Raw genomic sequence first — 20,392 nt, forward strand, 5'->3', positions numbered from 1 at the left:
TTATTACTTGCAGGTGGGTTGCTACATTTTTAATGAACGGCTTTAAAGACGAGAGTCAGGCTGTTCAGACTTTAAAATAGAGTACATTTTAGTGAAAATAAATCTCAGACTCTTGCTTTTTAATAATATTCAACTGTCTTTGGGGAAAACATGAATTATTTTATGTTTGTTCTAAAACGTTTCTAGTTATTTTAGTCGTAGTCTTGAATTTTTATGTTCAGCGTAACCTACAAATCGAAAAGTTTTAAATTATTATTTGCATTGCAACTACACTCTGACGCGCGGGAAATAAAATAATTCGCTTTTTTTAACCAATATTGTTTAAAGTAACAAAAATAATATTCCATTACTTGAATTAGAACTGTAAATTACTATGCTTTTTTTGTTTGTTTTCGTTTGTCTCTCATTAATTAGTAAATGGCAAATGAAAACAAGAACTATTTATATGTACGTGAATGATCTTTATATAATATGCACAACTCATTAGCCGAGCAGCAAGTTAAATTAAAATAAAGTAAGTAAGTCATTAGCGAATAGAAATGCATAAGCACAATTAATTATCTCATGCACCAACAGATGAGGTTAGAATCCCGCTGTCGTGATTAGAACGCTGGCTCCAGAGTTGTGGTTAACCAACTCGCAAAACAACCAATTAGCTCTACTTTAGATCGCACAACTAGGATTACGTGCCTGCGAAGGATTTTAAATAGAAAAAAGAAGTTTAATGTAGTTAGATGCTTTTCATATTTTTTTGGTCTTCTATACATATTATTTATAGACTTAATAAATGTTTTCTAATGTTTTTCTACCTTTAAAAAAGACAAATAAGAAGTTATTCTTGTGTCGCGGGCACTTTTACAAACATAATACAGTGGACACAAAGTACAACCAGACCCGAAACAATAGCTTGTGGATCGCACAAATAAATAATTGTTCCATGTGGGAATCCAATCCACCACTTTCCGACACAATGGTAGCGATAAATCTATTATATATACAAATAGATTAAAAAAACATAAAATAATAATAAAAGAAAACAATAAAAAGAAGTCTACTATAGTATTAGCTACTGAAAGGAGCGTTTTTTGATACCGTTTACTAGTCTTGAGGCAATATCCTGGTCAAGTGGAATGCATACTGGAAAGCTTTGCGTAACTTTGCTGGTCTAGTTGCATTTTAATGTTCGATACGGGTTTTATAATATCATTTATTTTATTTTAACATTGTATCATGCATATACAGAAGCGAAATACAATTTATGACTCATTTGATTCCCACAATTTGACTTGTTTATGCTGTAACTTATTTGTATATTTGATATTGATTAAAATAATAACATCAAACAAATACATTTTCAAAGCGTAAATTGAATTAATATTGAACTTGTCGAGTAACATCGAACAGAGAATTCTTATTAGAGAATTGTATAATTTTCAAAATATGTTACCCATATCTGCGATCCTTTGTTAATTAATATTTACATGTTTAACTTTCAGGTCAGTATTAGTACCTAAATTGGTGAACAGGTAACAATTCAGGATGTATTAGAATTTTTGATATAGGTAAGGTTTCGAATTTATACGCGGCGATTACTTTATACCAATATAAAATTTAGGTTGTTTTCATGTGGTCGATCCCTAGTCGTTAAATAATTATTATGAGATACCTGTGTCCTTGTATGTTTCCGAAGTTAAATAATTGTTATTTGAAGACTTTGATCTAAAAGTAGGTGCTTCTATTATTGTCTGACTACATAATGTCCTTAATCCGTAGTATCTTAATCCTTAGTCCGTAGTAATAATACTCCTTTAACATTAAGTAATAGGGCTTAACCTATAATCTTCAGCAATCATTGCACTAACCGGCATGTACATGAATGTTCTTGGAGAGCACGGCGAACCCGCTGCTGAGGCGCAGTCGACAGCGATACGTGGTGGTGTGCACGTCGCGGCGGAACTGCTCTGAAGGGAAGGGGGGCAGCTCCAGCGAGCCGTTGGCCAGCACCCGCCGAAGACCCGCCAGTGACGTCACTGCGGTGTTGTCGGGCAGCAGCCATGACAGCTGCAACAAGTTTTACAATTAGTGACTCGAATATGTTTGAAGCGATTTGTAGATATTGTATAGGTATAGTGTAACATAAATTTTCTTAAGATTCGTGCTTTTAATAAAGATGCGATAATCTTACAACCTTTGGTCAATAAAGTCTTCTAAGCCAAAGTACTACATTAGTTAAATATATGTAAGCTATTAAACTATTTCAAATGTTTGACTCCACAAGTGTTCTGCTTCGACTAAAATTCAAAATATTTTAGCTTGAAGATAATGCGTAAGTATAAAGTTCCTACCCTTACTCCATTATTACTGGTATATTTTTTGATGGTGGTACAATTTTATAAAGAATAATCAATATCATATTGCAATAAAATTCTATCAACTCCCAAAAAAAAACCTTACACCGAAATAACAGAACGCGTTAACAAAACAAAGTCTCATCGTGGAAAATACGCGACTAATGAAGCCATTCACCATTACATGTTCAAGCTAATAATAACAGCCTCCGTGGTTCCGTAGCTAGGATTTCACCCTCCAATGTTTTCGCAGTACTATGTTATGCAGAAGTAAGTACAGTAAAATGTAACAGGGTTAAAGGGGAGTCGTTTGCAGGTAATTATGTAAATGTTGGATTAAGGTTAATGATAAATACTGTAAGTATATGGCAGTAATAGCGAGTTGAATGTGTGGAGTCTGTTGTAATAATACCATATCACAGTTGTGCAGAGATGTGATGTACCTTCGCAATTCTGTTAACGAACATACGTTTTTATAATGGCAAGGTAAAGCGATTAATCCTGGTATATATCATAATAGAAAATATTTATTCAGATTAAGTGCATGTAATATGTTAAAAACAAAGGTAAACACGCAACAGACATAGGTATCTGAATTTTACTCTTGATATGATCAATTACCAGTCCTAATGGGTATAATATTAAGCAATATGAAAAAGTCAAAAGATGTTGTAATATCTGGGGGCACGGAAGTGCCCCCGCAAGTCGAGCAAAAAAAAAGCGGCACGGCCGTAACATCCTTTTCTCGAAGCAATTCGGGCTATTTTTGACACCCCTATAATTTCGTAGTGGATAAAACAAGAAGCCTGGATTTTCATCAACTAATCAGTCTATGTATAAACACGGTATATTTAAAATTTCAGCTAATTTGAACCAGTAGTTTAAGAATGACAACTTGTTAAAATTTTGAATTTTGTCACTCACTGATTCACTGACTCACTGACTCACCGATCATCAAAAGTCTAAGGTACTTCTAGCAGACTTAGAAGCTTAAAATTTAGAATACAAATAGGGTTTAGTGTCTTAATCATGGGAAAAATTCAATATTTTCTAATTTCGGTCAAGTTTTCTAAATACACTAGCTGCAACAATAACTTTGTAATCCCATATAAATGTATAAGATTACAAGGTTACATTTGCAGTTAATGAATTAAATTATTATTTCTGTAGAAAATAAAATAAATAGGTGTAAATATGTATCTACTATATGAGACATAACGGGAGGGGGTATAGGGTGGGTAAGGGTGTTTAGCCCATGAAACTGAACAACATTCCCATAGGAAAATATGTTGAATTATGAAAAAAATACGGCTTTCCATACAAATTGGACTTATGTTTGCTCTATTCGCTCTACAAAAAGAAGTGAGATGCCATCAAAAACATTCTGTAAAAACCTCAAGTCTCGCCGTAAAAAGTTGTGAGATCTATATAATACCAAGTCGATTAATCTATTTAGTCTCTACTTAAAGGACCTTCTGTCTTAAGTTATTACGTATGTTATTATCATGCCAATTTAAAAAAAAATACCTTTAAAACAAATAGATCGACTTGGTCAGCGCAAGAAAACACAAATTCGCCATTAACATTTCAGGACGAGAAGTTAATGCAACTTCTCGTCGTGCTGTGTAGTGTGATACATACTAATAATCAAATCATGCGATGGCCAGGTCGATCTATTTGTTTTAGAGGTATTTTTTTTTAAATTGGCATGAAAATAACATACGTAATAACTTAAGACAGAAGGTCCTTTAAGTAGAGACTAAATAGATTAATCGACTTGGTATTATATAGATCTCACAACTTTTTACGGCGAGACTTGAGGTTTTTACAGAATGTTTTTGATGGCATTAGTGTTAATCAGAACAGAAAAATGCAAAGTATCGAAAGGAAACTGTGACACGTCAATGTTTTTTTGAACGGATCTTGAAGGGGTGCCAAATATGCCAACCCGCATTTGGCTGGTGTGGTGGGCTATCGACTATCATCTAAAGTAATCTAAACTAAGAGCAGACCCAGGTTTGATAACATGGTGAGACGGTAATGAGTTGAACATTATGCAGAATATTTTTATATCACACTCAACTTTGTCGTACTCCGTAGCAGCTGTTTAATAAAGCCACATTTTGTAGCGAATTGCATAAGTTTCTCACAAAAAACTGGAATGTTGAGAGATGGCAGTTTTTGTGACAGTTAATACGATACAACGTGATATTTATATTACTCCGGGGCATGTTCAGGATCGCTATAAGCTACGAATTTCCATCCCCCGAGTGTCTTTCTCGTATCTCGCACTTTTTACATCGCCGAGTTGTGTTTTTGAAGTAAATATGTTCCTTCGCTAAATATTCTTTACGATGAAATATATGTTTTCTTGAGTTTTGGTGTTCAGTTCGTGTCCTATCGGTATAACATGGAAAGGGTCGAGCTATTTGTTAAGTCATGCCGAATTTATTGGCGATTAGGGACCTCTGAGCATTGGCTTTAAGCATCAATAATACTTTTCGGAATGATATACGACGTCCATCCGAAATAAGTATTATTTTTTCAAAACTTTGGCATTTAGATAGACGTAATCTATATTTATTTGGCATTAATATGTCCTGTGTTTACTGTATGCCTTAACCCACAGTATATTTATTAGTCCTTAGCTCCAGATCTTGGTGTATTCGTAAGAAGGAGAGTCATAAATAGAGCGTACGTGTTTCTTACGTCGCAATCTTGAGCAGACGTTTCTCGGTATTTTGATTAACATAGTAATATCTTTACTGTAGGTCCTAGAATATCAACCACACGCTCTTAAACGTGTTAGTATGAACCTAGCTCTCTAGGGGTTCTTTCACTTTGTATTACGATGATATGTATTAAATGAGATTCCTTTGAGGTATTAGGTTTTTATACCTAAGTATCTATATTATAAAAGTTATTATATAGTATTTTTTTGAGTAGATCTGTCAGAATAACGTTATAAGAAAATACTAAGTTTTTTTATAAGAGTTTATTTCTCAGAATTGAGGACGTAATTATACTATACTTAGTTATTAAAGACCACATTGATACTTAAAACTAATTACTAAGTTGATATAAGAATAAATTGCAAAGTAATACACGAACTATATATCAGTTATTAAAAGTATAAAGTCACCTAAACAGATTTCATAAAATACTTAATTATAAACTCTTCTTTAAGAAATCCAATTAGAAAAGTTCTGTAATCTGAACTGGTAAGAGATTTAATCTTAATACTTTTGATTACACCTACGCGTTTGCAAAAATAACTGTTACAAGAAAACAACTCTTTAATCGTTCATGTTAAAACGCTTAATCAAACTTTAGACCGAAGACAATATAACGACTTTGATGAATGTAAAAAGCCAGACGTTGTGACTTCGTGAATAATTATTTATCATTGCGTGGTGAAACATTATATAAGTTTGTGCAAAAGTTGTGATGTGATTGATCATTCGAAGTGTTATCTTTGTATCAGTTTTGATCTAGGATCGTAAGGATCTATGTGATATTTTACATTAAAAAAATACTTTTTTTTTATTTAGATTGGTGGCGATCTTAATGCCGCCATTAATAAAATAAATAAAAATATATTTTCAAGTTGCATTTTTTCGACTGCTTAGCAACGGTTACTTAGCGGTCGAAATAATGTGACTTTAAACCAATGTCGTTTTAACCCAATTAATCAACTTACAATTAAAATTTGTGAAACATTCGTGTAACACGCTGCAATACTATTAAGGATATTATATAAACACGTAGGTATTTTTACTTAAAAACGTTTTAAAATGTATAAAAAAGTAGTAGACAATGACAACAACCAGTATCGACATTTGAAGGCACTTTCCGAAGCACAAGGCTCGCTATCTCAAATACCACTAAGCTGTGCTTAGTACGTCAAAGATTGCTTAATCTCGCTAATCGTTCACCGACCAGTGAGTGGATTTAAGCATCGAAGATAGAGTAAAACGAGTTTAATTGAAAACGTTTCAAAATAAGCTGGGGTCCAACGTGCCGCGGAAAAGTGTAGAACAGTTGTTTAAGAATGCTATTAGCTGTATTTCTTATACAGTAAGATATCTACGTTTAGCTTCCGATCTAGAGTGTTCACTGTAGATCGTTTTTTTACGCTCTTTGCAGATTGCAAAGAGCGTAAAAAAACTATTCTTCATATTACTTTGAAATTCTATATTATTACATTTATTTTATTGACCAGGAGACTTGCAATAGGTCTCAGGATTGATGGCTTCATAGCCGAGTAAAGCGCATCAAAGTTCTGCTCGGTTACGTAGCTATCAAACAAAACAAGCAGTTTAATCTGTTAACTGAATACTTTAAACAAGTTGGTAGGTAGCGAAGTGCGCGCGTGATAGTTTGCGGCGGGTGCGTTGTGTGCAAATTTGCATTTTTCTGCACCATTGAGCGCGCCCCGTCCGACGCCGGTACATCCGTGCTTAATTCACTGTTATTTCAATATAATTTACTGATTTCATACTGACGTGAACAGAGATTTTATAAAGAAGGATTTTAATTGAATTTTATTATTGTACACAGTTTACTTCCGCCTACTTCCTGTTAATTTATCAGGAGGGAAAACATACTCTCTATAACCGTATATTTTACGGTTCGTTTATCAGATTCACAATGTAATCTTCAGTACTATTTTTGCTCCAGGCGCCTAAAATCACTATGTTCCGTATTTACGTACTAAGCTTCCTAGTACAATATCTAGTGGTATAACCAGTATACTTAGTGTAGCGTATCTTTCAGTAGGTCGTTTCCCCCAGTCATCGTACACAAGCTGAACGTAAGATGCAAGGCGATAGTGCCGCTGTTTTGCTGACATTGCCAACTAGCGAACTTTTCCATCTATTGCGGAAAGAAGGTAATGTTTGTATGAGGGAAGTAGCGATGTCGGCGTAGAAATAAATATATTATGTTTAGGTAGAAACTAAACGTATCGTCTAAGGTATAGTCAATGATTTGGTTTGTACCACATTTTTGCTAGACGGTAGCTATTTGGTGTAAAATAATATTTTAAAAATAGGTTTTAAGTATTGTAATCTTATGAGAAACGGTATCATTCCGGTACAGTTACCAAAAATGGACCACACTTTGATATTTGATGAGCATATACATAAGTATATCAAACTTCGTGTTGTATGAGAAACTTTATTGCCAACTATTTCAGTTAAAAGCTCCACTAAAATTCAAACATACATTAAAATCCTTACAAAACGCAGTAAAAACTCCCGTACCGTGATATAATTAAAACATTTAGCTCGAGCTAGTGTATTCTAATAAATAGCAACAAAATAATAAAGTACCTGTTTGTACAAAAGCTGTACAAATCAAAGAGACGCGGCACATCCTACCTATTTACGTAGAACACGAGATTCTTTCTGTGAAACAAGTTTAAACCTCATTTAATTAAAACCAAAGCTTTTATTCAAAGCACGTTTCATTAAGTAAAAGACAAATTCTTCTTAATTAATTAAATAATTTCTCTGGCGGGTTTTATTTTTACGTTCTCGCTCCTAATGATGTTTTGTTTGGTTCGTCTAGGTCTCACCCACACAGTCGCTGAATATTTGAAAAGGCTCAACGTTTGCTAGCTGACACATGAAATCCCGGACCACTGCTGTGTATATAGCAACTTGTACAGCTGCAGTTGTGTATGTAGTTTTACTGCTCATGTTTACTTATATAAATATAGTTAAAAAAAGTGGTTTTACTTTGCGAATAGAACTAATCTAAATAAATTTTAAATAGCATATAAAACGATACATGTAGATGTTAGTTAAAAATGCGTATTTAAAGTCTTTATGAACTTATTTTTGAGAAAAAATACATTTGAGACGTTGACGTAACATTTTATAATACTTGACAACTTTACTGCATAGATGTAAAAGATTTTTACGATTCCCTAAAGTTATTTTATATTTCTGTGTTTAATTTTTATAGTTTACTTTTATAGCGGGCTAAAAGACCCTGGAGTAAATCTTTACAGCGTTTTTTTATTTATAATATTTTATAAGAGCTTAGAACAAATAGCAAACTATTAAAGTCAAGACAATTTAAGTAGGTACCTATTTATTGCACACTTTCAAGGATAATGTTACGATCTTAATTAAATACTTCGTTTAAATAACACTCCCACGGCCGATAGAAATAGAATAGACGCACAAACTGCCTAAAAATAATATAGAAAGATTAGGTCCTTTCTTAATATAACATGAAATAGAAACGTTTATCTTAAGCTTTCCGTGAGTTATTTTTGTAGGTACATTAATTATTCACACCTGGCAACCCTGTACCATTGTTTAAGGAGGCGGGAATCATTGCGACTGCTCACGTGTGCGTGACGTGACGGGTCACGTGTGATCCGTCGCTATGGCAAGTTAAGTACGACACGTTAAAGGAGGGACGAATTCCACTCGAATGAACTACGCTTATTTAACAAAAGATTTTTGCATATAGCAACCCTGCACTGTCATCGTGATTTTCTGTCCATTGCACTTTTGCAATGCACATTTTCTTTTCGTTGTTTCGTCTGTACTTAGTAGAAAATAATCTCTATTTAGAGAAATCCGACTCTGTTGTATACCTATCTATTTTGAAACATACATTGCATTTTCTAATTAAATCACATCCAGAGGAAATGAGAAAAGCGAGCTCGCCTTTTTTTTATGTGGACTCTCATCAATTTTCTCAGCATTTATCCTTGCTAGAAATAAGATACTAATTTCATAAAAGTTCATAATATAAATCTTCTACACCCACACTTCCAATATCGCTTTTCTGTGAGGTAGCCTTAATGTAAAATGGGTGTACGTTTCAAAAGCTATTTGTGCTTATCTTAAACGCTAATGTAAAAAACATTGGGCGCCTTGAGCACCTTCCACGAACCACATTAATTCGAGATCATCAATCCACCTGGATAGATTATCGGGATTTAATGTGGTTTACATTTAGATCGGGATGCTACTCGATTTCACTTTTCTTCCTAGGTTCTTTGAATCGTTTGTAGTCCAAGTCTGACTACCTAATTTGTTTGCTTGTAATCTTTACTATAGCAAACTATGTAATGTAAACAAGTAATAACTAATGGTCACACGCAATTAAAAACGCCTATTCGTTGACAAGTTTTCAAATTATTCGTGATCAGTCCCCTGCCTAGCTTTTATTGGACCGGTTGTCGAAAGATTGCAATGTGACGGAATTTAAAGAATGTTTAGCTCCTAACTCCGTCACGAGTCCATTTTGCGTCTTGTTGGGTTCGGCATTGTGGAATTTTCCCGGATGAAAACGGTCGTTAAACCGTAATTGAGTTACATACACGTTCACACAATTCATTCTCATTCAAACGAGAACTTTAAATGAATTTGTTTTGAAATAGAATAGTCGCGTGATATTCTAATTAGGCATTACCTGTTGATTACGTTGTATAAAACAACAGAGATAACTGCTCGTTTTCAAATAACGCTGTGCGTTGCGAATTAAACGCGCCAATTAATTGTATTGTGTCTAGTTTATAATTAACTTTGCACAATTTAGCTTCGCCGGGTAATTTGATAGTATCTATAAAATTATTTCCAATAAATTAAGGTCTCATTAACCTATATAGTTTAAAATAGCTGTAATGATACTGTTATTCTAAATCGCGTATACGTAAAATGAAATGATTTTATATTGCTTATTTGTATTTATACAAATTTCAAATAACATACATAATACTCACAGTCACATAACGAATATTGGATAAGTTGTTTTGTTGCTGTCATGACTTGACTTATACATACTGTCAGATTTGTATTCCAGATTCGCACAAGCAACCGAGCAATTTAATAACAATAATTATAAGCTGAACTGCAGAATATTGCAGGCAACTTGTGCTTACGTAACTATTTATTGAACAAAGAGCGAGGAGGTCCCGCAATGCATCGCAGTGAGTAGGAGCCGTACAACTGCTTCTGTGAATAATTGGCTCCTTGAACCGCAGCGCTCAGGTAAGGAGCTTTCACAATAGTATACTAAGTTGCCTTTACTCTGCTATTGATTTTAACATCTTGCCTCATATTTTCTTAGTACAATGCGGTGTTTTCTCCTCAAAGTTTTTATATTGATTACAAATATCTCAAATTAATTTGTTATTCATGGTAAATAAACTACTTAAACAATGAATTATTCGTTTCAAAAATATAATTTATGATACCTACATAACGTAATATCAACATTAAACTCTTTGTTTGCCGAGCGAGTAAAATCCAAATCTGGTTAATAGGATTTGTTTCTTTTAACGCTTCCAACACCATTCATCATGGGTATTCCATTTCGGAACAAAAAGAGAAAATAAAGGGATCATCCCTTTGAAACTTACAAGTTTTATATTTTTCTTTGTACTTTCAGCTTTGATGGAAGTTGGGCTTTGTTTGGAGGGACTGGCCGCTCGTAAAGAGTTCAAGAAACCCGCCCTCGGCATTAGCGGGGGAAGATTCTTCCACGCTTCTATGGAACTCGCTCAATAACAAAACAACTGGGACCGACTGCTGAATGAGTTCTGATATCAATGGGACCAACGGAACTTATTAGCGATGACAATATGTTGTGTTACCAGTCTAAAATTTAGCTCTACGACTTTTGAAAAGGGTTCATTTGATTATCCAAATCTTGAATACTCTCGAAAGATTGGGAAACTGACCTTTTCGAATAAAAGGATTTCAAAATACATCTATTTATTTAGTTTAAGTTGACACCTCCTACGCAAGTGGTCGCAGGTTCGAATCCCAGGCAACACACCAATGACTTTTCGAAGTTATGTGTGTATTAGAAATAATTATCACATGCTCCAACGGTGAAGGAAAACATCGTGAGGAAACCTTGCATGCCTAAAATTTGTTTAATACATTTATTGAGGGCATGCAAAGTCCCCAACCCGCACTTGGCCAGCGTGGTGGACTCAAGGCCTAACCCCTCCCTCATTACGGGAGGAGACCCTTGCCCAGCAGTGGGACAGTAATGGGTTAAATTTATTTATTTATTTATATGAAATAGTCTCGCATATAAGGTTAGCATACATCTCGATCAATCCCCGCAGTTTGTATGCTTCTTTGAACATATCGTGTAAGTGCTACGCGTAATTTTTCATCGTGTTACGTAGAGGTGTTGTGGTTGGATTGCTACGGCGTAGATTGATCGGTCTACAAGCGTGGCCAATGACGGTTACGTATGTAGACTAAGAAAAGCACTTTCGTGATGTTATGATTCACTGGTTGAATTATTTTGGTTTCATCAAATGGTATAGGAATGATTTTAAGGAATAGAATTCCTAACAGTATTGAAATATAAACAATAACTTTTATTATACAGCGCAGAAAAATACGGTCAGTTCTTATTTCGTTACAGATTTAAGCGGTAAAATTAAATTTTTCACTAGACATTATCACAAGAGTAATATGAATCTTACAATATACATTACGTAAGAACTCTTGGGCAATTTGGCGTAGAAAAATTGAAATAAGTTCTCTATTTGCATTAGGGTATTGCGTCGAACCCGAGGCAAATAGGAGTTGAGAAAACTACTCGACCGTTGATGTCCTCAATAAGCGACCGCTCTTACATCGGACCGTATATTGCTGGGAGATGGAATTCATACTACCTATGAGTATATGCTTACTACTCAATACTTCAAAGATGCTCCTCGTGACGAGATGAGAATCTTTGTGTCGATATTGCTTCAGTTCTTCTCAAGTGGTGTGGACTCAAGTAAATGGGATCTATTCGGTGGCTAAATATAAACGAAAGTAGTTGTTTCGACAGTTATAACGGATGATTTAGTGTTTATTATATACGATGTTTTGTGTAGCTGTATACAGCAAATCTCTAACTATTTAGCGAGTCAGAAATTTAATTTAAAAGTAAATCTATGCAATAGTTGAGCACTTAGTTTTCAAGTAAATGGCATTTATTTTCAAACTTCTAATAATATACGAAAACAAACCTTAAACAAACGAAAGCCGTGCAAATTAGGATTGTGTTTGAAAGTAATTCAAATGAAAATAAGCCTTTTATTTCATTCGAATTACGTTCTAACCGAACCAGTTGTTTAACATATTTAATAGGTAGAAGTAATTCGGCCCCATAAATTGTACCTCCTAATTCTTTTACCCACTTTCAGGCCGCTTAATTACTTTGAAAATAAATCACAAAGTTAACTCTTAAAAGTCAACTTTTTCTCTCATTAAAATTATTCAGAGTTATTCTTATTTTGGTAAGAGCAGTTTGTGTGACCTTAATTGTGTGAATTACTATCTTAGCGTCTGGTATAGTAGTTCAATTACGAGTTAAGAGGTATAAAAACAAATATAGTTGACTATTTTGTATCAGAGATGAAGATGATTTAGTAAGAATAGATTTTTTGACCTTTTACACTCTATTAGAAACTTTGTTTGGAATGAAATAGTAGTAGTCCACGAGTCTGAAATACCTATTCTGCAAAAGTAACAACAAAATAATTAACGTTGTTCAGCTCTAACGACAGAAACAACATTCCAAACCACTTTTTTATAAAGTAATATCCGTATCGGAAACCTCACAACCAGTTTTAAACAACTATTCAGATGCGATGCGACACACACTGCAAATCTGCTGAGTGTTGCGTTGCAAACAAGTTTCACAATATCGCACACCACACATGTCCCCTACGATTTTCAACTACGTGACTTCACAATCATAAAGAAAATTGTGTTATCTATCTCAGTTTTATTCTAGCGTTACTACAGTTGAGATAGTTCAACCACTCGGACGTACTTTGTGCACTGTTGCAGTTTTTAAGCCAATAAGTTACGGCTTACGTGACTTTGGCTTCAAACGACCGCTGACTACGATGGCTCCAAATTCTATTTATCTACGAAAAGTGTTAACTGTTTCAATAGAATTGTCGTATTATGGCTTTATGAATTTAATGATTGAACAGAAAATAGAAAATATTGTTACAAGTTTCTCTCTATTATTGTATCCCATTATTTGATATAGTATTGATGAAATGACGCTGTAAACACACAATTTAATTATCTAGAACGGACAATAAATTGACAAAACCACAAATCAATTCTTTTATCTGATTGTGGTGGACAGATAAATCTTTGTTGACCACATTCCATGATGTAGCATTTATTATAACGTTAGTGTAGCAAAAATATTTTTGTAATTATACATAAATTGAACCCATTAATGTCCTGCCTAAACGTAACTGCTGGCCAATGTTCCTTTTCTAGGGGGAAGGGTTAGGCCTTAAGCTTATTAAAATCAAAAGCCAAGATAAGCTTGTAGTCATAAGTATAACGATGTATTCAAACATTTTTAAAACGATACCAATAAATATAAGTTACTGTGGAATAAAATCGATTAACGTTTATTCAAAGATGTACCTTTTATTTGTTTTAATAAATTTAAATCATATAAAACCAAGCAAACTAAATGTACCTTCAACAAAATGTTGTCTCACAATTAATTGTGAAGACAAGACAGTCTGTGTCTTACAAACTTTTGCAATTACACAGGTCTAATTTAAAACAATAAAGTTTACCTTCAGATTGTTTTTATTTGAAGTCCGGAACTGTTTCACGGCTTTGAAAGCTTTTTAATTACGTGTGTGTGACTTTAGAAATGTTAATTAATGGTGTTTATTCAGTGAGTAGAGCGCAGTCGGAGTTGTAAACAAATAAGCCAACTTGTGAGATACAACCTGGAGGAAACGCTAGGCGTTCTGACACTTTATCTTGAGTGTAAACGAAAATTTGGCGCGAGTGTTTGCAACTCGGATATAAGTTAGTGTTATAAACACACCGAACTGTTCTCGAAAAGTAAGTCTCTTGACGCTGATTCATAGTTATCATAACAAACTTCAACAGTCGTTGAGAGCACCGATTCCCGTCTCGATGTACCTACACTAGTTTTGCTGGCACATATGCAATCTTATAGTACGATTTATTAGTGATGAAAAGCAAACATATATTATGTGTTTTTTTACTGTATGTGTTTATCTGAATTTTATAGTAGAATTCCATGATATCTAACCGTACTCAACGTTACCTTCTTTTAGACGACACAAAAGAGTCACATAGCCGTATTTGCGGAAAATTGCCAAGATTTACAGGTAAAAATTCGTTGGTACAAAACAGACAATATCCCCGTACATTGGACGTGCATGTCTGACAAGGCTCGTTGGCATGTTGCGTGTTCGTGTTATAATATCTGCATACGTCGCCTTTGTTCAAACTCTAATTTGCGTAATGAAGCAAGAAAATAGCTCGAATACCGTCTACGGTTATACTTTTTTGGCGCGATTCGTTTTTTGTTTCTGAACGTACTTTTTTATAATTTGCGGTATCGGTGTGTGAGGGTTAGATTCTACGTATTATATTTACTTGTAATATTTATTATGTAAGCTCATTATCCTTGCAATTATTACAACGTGTGAAATTCTCAGAATTGCTAATAAACATGATGTTCTCATATGGATTCATACCTGCTGCTTCTATTAGATTTATTAATGATGTAACAATCTATATGTTATTAACATATGGAAATAGCATTGTTTATAATATAGTCATATTATTAAAACACAAAAGCACTTTTGATAACACATTTCCGGTACCATTTAGTATCGACTCATCCTCCAATAAACATTGTCGTGCGTTCAAAACAGATGGTATTGCAGTAATGTTTCACGTTCACTTCGATTCGCATTGCAATGGTAACGTTCAATTTCTTAAAAGCTCCATAGCGGTACGTTCATTAGTTTTCCTCAGGCATCTGCGACCCGCATTCAACGATTGTTTGGCCCGCGACTCATGCCCTGCATTGCCCGCCTCGCGCTTTTACACCCACTTCATTAATAAAGCTGTATATTCAGATTTTACGGCCACCTCCTTTCGTATATTTAAAAAAATCTCTTTGTTCTAGGAGCATAAAACACAGTATGAAATATAGCTGAGATGAATTCGTATAATGTGTGTGTCGTGTTAAGGTTCTGTATTTTTACTTGAATTTTATGCCGTTGAAATACATATTTTATGATGGATAGTAAAATTGATTTGATTATGAAAAGCACTCTATCAATTTGAAGCTAACGAATTAAATGTATTCAAAGACGGCAAAGGTCACAAAAGGATAAAACATTCTTGAAAATGAAATTCCTTTAATTCTAACAGAAATATAAATCTTTAGTTTCCCGCTCATTAAATGTTTTCCACTCCACCATTAGTCGAATTGCCACCAAATAATATTTACATTGAAAAGTTAGGAAATTAATTGTAGAATTCTGGCAGGCTCCGTATTAAACAGGTAGCGAGGATCCCGGGGGAGCGTTCGCAGCCAAATTCCAGCCAACTCCGTCTGAATGTGAAAACTTTGCGGGGAATTCAAAGTCGGTACCGTCGAGTTTTTGCTTTAATTCGTATAACTAAAGATCCGTAAAGGTTCTTTGATTAAGAAGAATTGATAACAGTTTCTTTGGTAAGGAGAATTCCTTGAGGTGTAGCGTCGATTAATTACGTCGGTACACGACTCATGTCACCCGAGGAAAGGTCTTGTACAGAATTAACACATGATTATCCTTGAAGGGAACACGTGTCAGACCACGGGTCTGTCTTCGCCGGGATCAACAGATGACGTTGGCTAGTGAATGTTTATTGCTTGTAATAAACAAGGCTAGGGATTATATACGTGACCCAGACACACATAATACATAGAACTGTTTATCTTAATCATCTTGGAGTAAGAAGTTGAACGTACAATTTAATTAATATTGAATAGCTGCCTATGTTCAATATTAATACAAAAATAATAGTTATTTCGTCTATTCTATTATATTTAATTACTATATTTACTAACTATATTTAAAAATAAATCCCTTAATAATTTAATCACAGTATTCTGTATTGTTTATACTCGTATGTATGTATAAATACAATATTGCTTACTGACACAACAGTTTATTAGTGTTGGACGGTACGATTTTCTTCTAAATAACTCAAGCCTAATTTTTAACGCTCCAAGAATATATTTACCAAAAAGTGTGGATAAAGTCATAGAGGCGGGCAGGCATCTGGCAACCGTCTGAGTGAGCACGACACATTACATTAATGAGCGAGGATGAGTTAGCTTAGCACACAGACACCAAATGAAACACTCACTCCGCACCGACTACAGTTACACGCATGTCTTTATTTCCCGGTAGGGTCTGCCAACCGTAAACTTCCAAACTCTGTCGAATGGAAAAACTTTATTTATATTTGAGTTGGGAGCAAAGGTTGTTGAATACTAAATCGGATTGGTGCGGGACGAACTATGTAGAACAATGTTATATTTCATCTATTGTATGCGCTTCATGGGGAATTCCTTGGTACTCGTGTCACATTACTCTTTGCAATCTAATTATATCTTCGTAATAGATTTAGCTTTGAAGAGATTGTTAAAATGTTGCACCAAATAATTGCCTTACTAATGGTGAGCGTTAGATTATTCTATTTTATACTTTTAAACTTCGTTGTATAAACCAGCTTGCATGAAACAAATAAAATTCCTAGAGATTCAGTAAGTTTTCTTGTTTGTGTAGAAAATACTAACTATTAAACTTTGCTTTCGAAGATTAAGCTTTAAATTTGCGCTGGCGTGAGCTTAGAGTCTAATTTAGGTGCCAGATTTTGAAAGCATCGTTTTATAATGGCTGTTTCTTAGTATAAGAATTACCTCTTTTATTATTACTCCAGTCAAAGTAATATACTCACAAAAATATGTATAGAACTTCATCTACAAAACCATATTCCATAAAAGAATGGCAAGACAAAGCCATTTTTTCTCACTAAAACAATAAGGGAAATAAAATAAGCAGGCGAGAAGATATTCATACATAAAATAAAAACAAATAATAAGTAAGTGGGTCAAGTTGACACGAATATCTCACCGCGACGCAATGGAATATCCACCCGAAAAGGATTTTGTTTATTCTTTTGCGAAAGAATTACGAGGGAGGAAACAAATTGGGAAATATTCCGTTTAGTCCGCCCACTGTCTCCAATTTGTTATTGCGTCTCACTCCATTAGTTACACGCTTCTCGTTTGATTCCGAACACAAAAGGACGGTATCATGCAAAAAGTTATCCGAAGTAAAACCTAATACGCCGAGTGGCGAACTTCTGATATTTTTTTTGTTTATCAATGAGAATCATTTTGGCGGTAATTTTTATTACGATGTTTTTTCGTGATAAGTTTGCTAAAGTTTTTTGGTTATATATCGTGTGATACAATTATATGGTACATCGTTTATCTTTATTGGCAAAGCTCGGGATGACAAATGGGCGTACCTGACGATAAGTGATTACGGTCGCGCGATGAGACCGTTAGCGTCTTTCTGACTTCAATATTATCTTACTTTCATATTATTCATTTTCGGGGAATTATTTGAGTAATAGTATTATGTGCGCAGACAAATGACGTTATGCTTAATTTATGTCAAAATAAATAAAAAGGCAAATTCAAAGACTTTTCTTTGAAAAAGGGAAAGACCTTTTTTAATTTTATAATGACATCAAATTTAAAATAACAAGCGTCGCCGGACAACGGGACCCCTTTCAATGGGATCTTGAAGCAAGTTTACAGAACAAGGAATTATTCAGTCTTTACTTCAAAACGACTTTATTTCAAACTAAGCTTTTTCCTAGACTTTAAGACAGAATTCTGCTAATATTGAATTTGAACGTTGGCTCGAGGCTTCAGACCTCCAAGTAAAGGCATGAGAGCAAAAGGTAGACAGTGTCTAATTGGGTACTTGTCAATTGTAAACGTGACGCGGAGAGTCTATTTAGGCAACTCACTCGTGGCATTGAAGCGCCTTCTCTCAGCGTGGCTTGTGGAAATGTATGGATGTACAGACACCTGACGTATTTTTGGCACGCTTTCTTTATTTCACATGCTAAGCTTGAAAGTTAGTTTTAGGAAGGTTGTCGATATTGCGATATATCCTCGAATCTGGTTTCTTAACTAGCTCTTGTTTTTTTGGCAAGTTTCCACAAAATGTTACGGGTGTCATATGTAATAGCGACATCCGAAAACAGAAGCACGTCTGCCAAAAAAAGCACGACATGGGAACTCTACCAAGGGTTCCCGAAAGAGGTTGTATAGAAGTGTTCAGATGCGGGATTCATAAATTTATTGCAAAAATAGTTTCTACGACGCCCGCTAGAGGCGCTGATCCGACTGTCATACAAAATTTTTCGATGACTAGCCGGTTGTCGATAGTTACCTGGTATTCGCCGCGAGTGGCGCAGCTGAGCACGGCGCCGGTGTCGTTGGTGAACTCGACGTGGTGTGGCGGCTCCAAGATGCTGGGCGCGCGTCGCGGCTCGGGGGATGCTCGCACTGCTGTAACAACACAAGAATGACGTTAGCATTAAAAATTAACCCTTCTCTTAATATTTTGTTCTAATATGTCATTTGTTGGTTGCTTTCAAAAATATCCCGTGGTAAGGAACTTATTCGGGTGGCGTTACCTTTTAAAATCAATTGTGTGACAACTTATAGTTTTCAAATGCAATCACAATTTTATTTGCTACATACCTAAGCTGTTACATTGACAGCTTTACTACCTGACCAAATCCAATAGGTACCTATTTTTTTTTTGTAAATTGTGTATGTGTAATTGTGAATTGGGACAACGTTTGCGACAGTTTAATGTTTTGTCATACAAAAGTAAAACGACATAAATATTTCAATGGTGCAGCAAAAAGGATCCTTGGATCTCGGTATTCTCGTCTGCTACCATTGCACCATAAATACAGTAGCGGTAACAACGTTAATTGTCTTGAAATAAAATACTAAGTCACTAGTAGTTTCTTTCTAGTGTTGCCATGAATAATAAAATACTGTGGCGAATAAGGAATTCGCGTGAGTAGATGCGCTGCAGCAACTAAATTACAGTTGCCAGCGAAGACGTGCTTCTTAAAATAGCTTCATTTTTTATTTAAAACCTCCAAACTAATCGGAATGAGACAACTTTGCTTATAAAAGTGGAATTTAAAATGAACGTTTTAACGGCAAGTCTAACAACACAATTTTGAAAGCATTTCTTTTCAGGTTAAAATCTACTTTCAATTAAACATATTTTTGGATTTCGCCGCATTGTAATTGGTTTGAATATACAAAATTGGTTTCCAGTCTTATTTGTAGAAACTTCTATAAAAATCTTGTTTTATCTTTCGTTTAAAAAAGATTAACTCGATCCTATTTCCAGGGAGGTACGTTAAAAAAACGAATACATTTTATAAAAAGTTTGTTGAAATATTCCTTTAGGGTGCTACTATAAATTCTCGAATATCTAAACACGATTGCCAATCAGCCGTCGAGTAATGATGACGCTAGTCTCATAGCTGTTGATCATCGTCTCGGCGCTAATCGTTGCGGTGCGCTGTGACACGAACTGATCTATTAAGTGATTGACTTGTAAACTGGTTAATCGAGATCTGAGGAGACAATACAGAGTGAGTGGTAAAGCGGATTAACAAAATATTTGAAGGAATATTTAAGTAGCCTAATGAGTGCCATGCCATTTTTTGGGTTTGAATCTGGATAGATTGTGATCGAAATTGCAGCATTTCTTTCAAAGCCGAGGTTTCTAGGTACATTGTATTGACATTATATACTCTTTATATGCAGATAAGTGCTGCTAATTTTATTAAGTAGTAGATATTATCTCTAGATATATTTTTTTATAGAATTTTCTAGTATAATATTTCTAGAATATTCAGGATGATTTTAAATTAAAGAATGGGAAATCATCCTGAATATTCTAGGAATATGAATAATTAATCCGGTCTTCTGCACTTCATCGGTACCGTTTGTGTGTGACTTTTTAAATTTCTTCGAACTTCTCTGGTTCTAAATTTCTCGTGAAATTGCTGGTCGGAAAATTATTGAGAACGCTTATTAGTAAGAACTGCTCGGATACTATTATAGCAATTTAAATGCAAGGTTTCTTT

At 34.6% G+C, this 20,392-nt stretch overlaps 1 protein-coding gene across 11 annotated transcripts in view; it reads right to left on the reverse strand.

The window, feature by feature from the left end:
- Dscam4 (Down syndrome cell adhesion molecule 4) overlaps nt 1–20,392 on the reverse strand; it is a 205,356-nt gene that overhangs the window by 40,111 nt on the left and 144,853 nt on the right. For 9 of the 11 annotated variants that reach the window (XM_076124901.1, XM_076124899.1, XM_076124906.1 and 6 more), the window contains exons 3-4: nt 18,661–18,779; nt 1,863–2,061 (exon numbers count right to left, since the gene is read on the reverse strand). In XM_076124901.1, the coding sequence (XP_075981016.1) occupies nt 1,863–2,061; nt 18,661–18,779 (318 nt within the window). The remainder of the gene's footprint in view (nt 1–1,862; nt 2,062–18,660; nt 18,780–20,392) is intronic. The other 2 variants (XM_076124900.1, XM_076124905.1) reach the window with 1 other exon arrangement.

This window comes from Anticarsia gemmatalis, chromosome 17, assembly GCF_050436995.1.
Source record: "Anticarsia gemmatalis isolate Benzon Research Colony breed Stoneville strain chromosome 17, ilAntGemm2 primary, whole genome shotgun sequence".
NCBI classification, from domain to species: Eukaryota; Metazoa; Arthropoda; class Insecta; order Lepidoptera; family Erebidae; genus Anticarsia; species Anticarsia gemmatalis.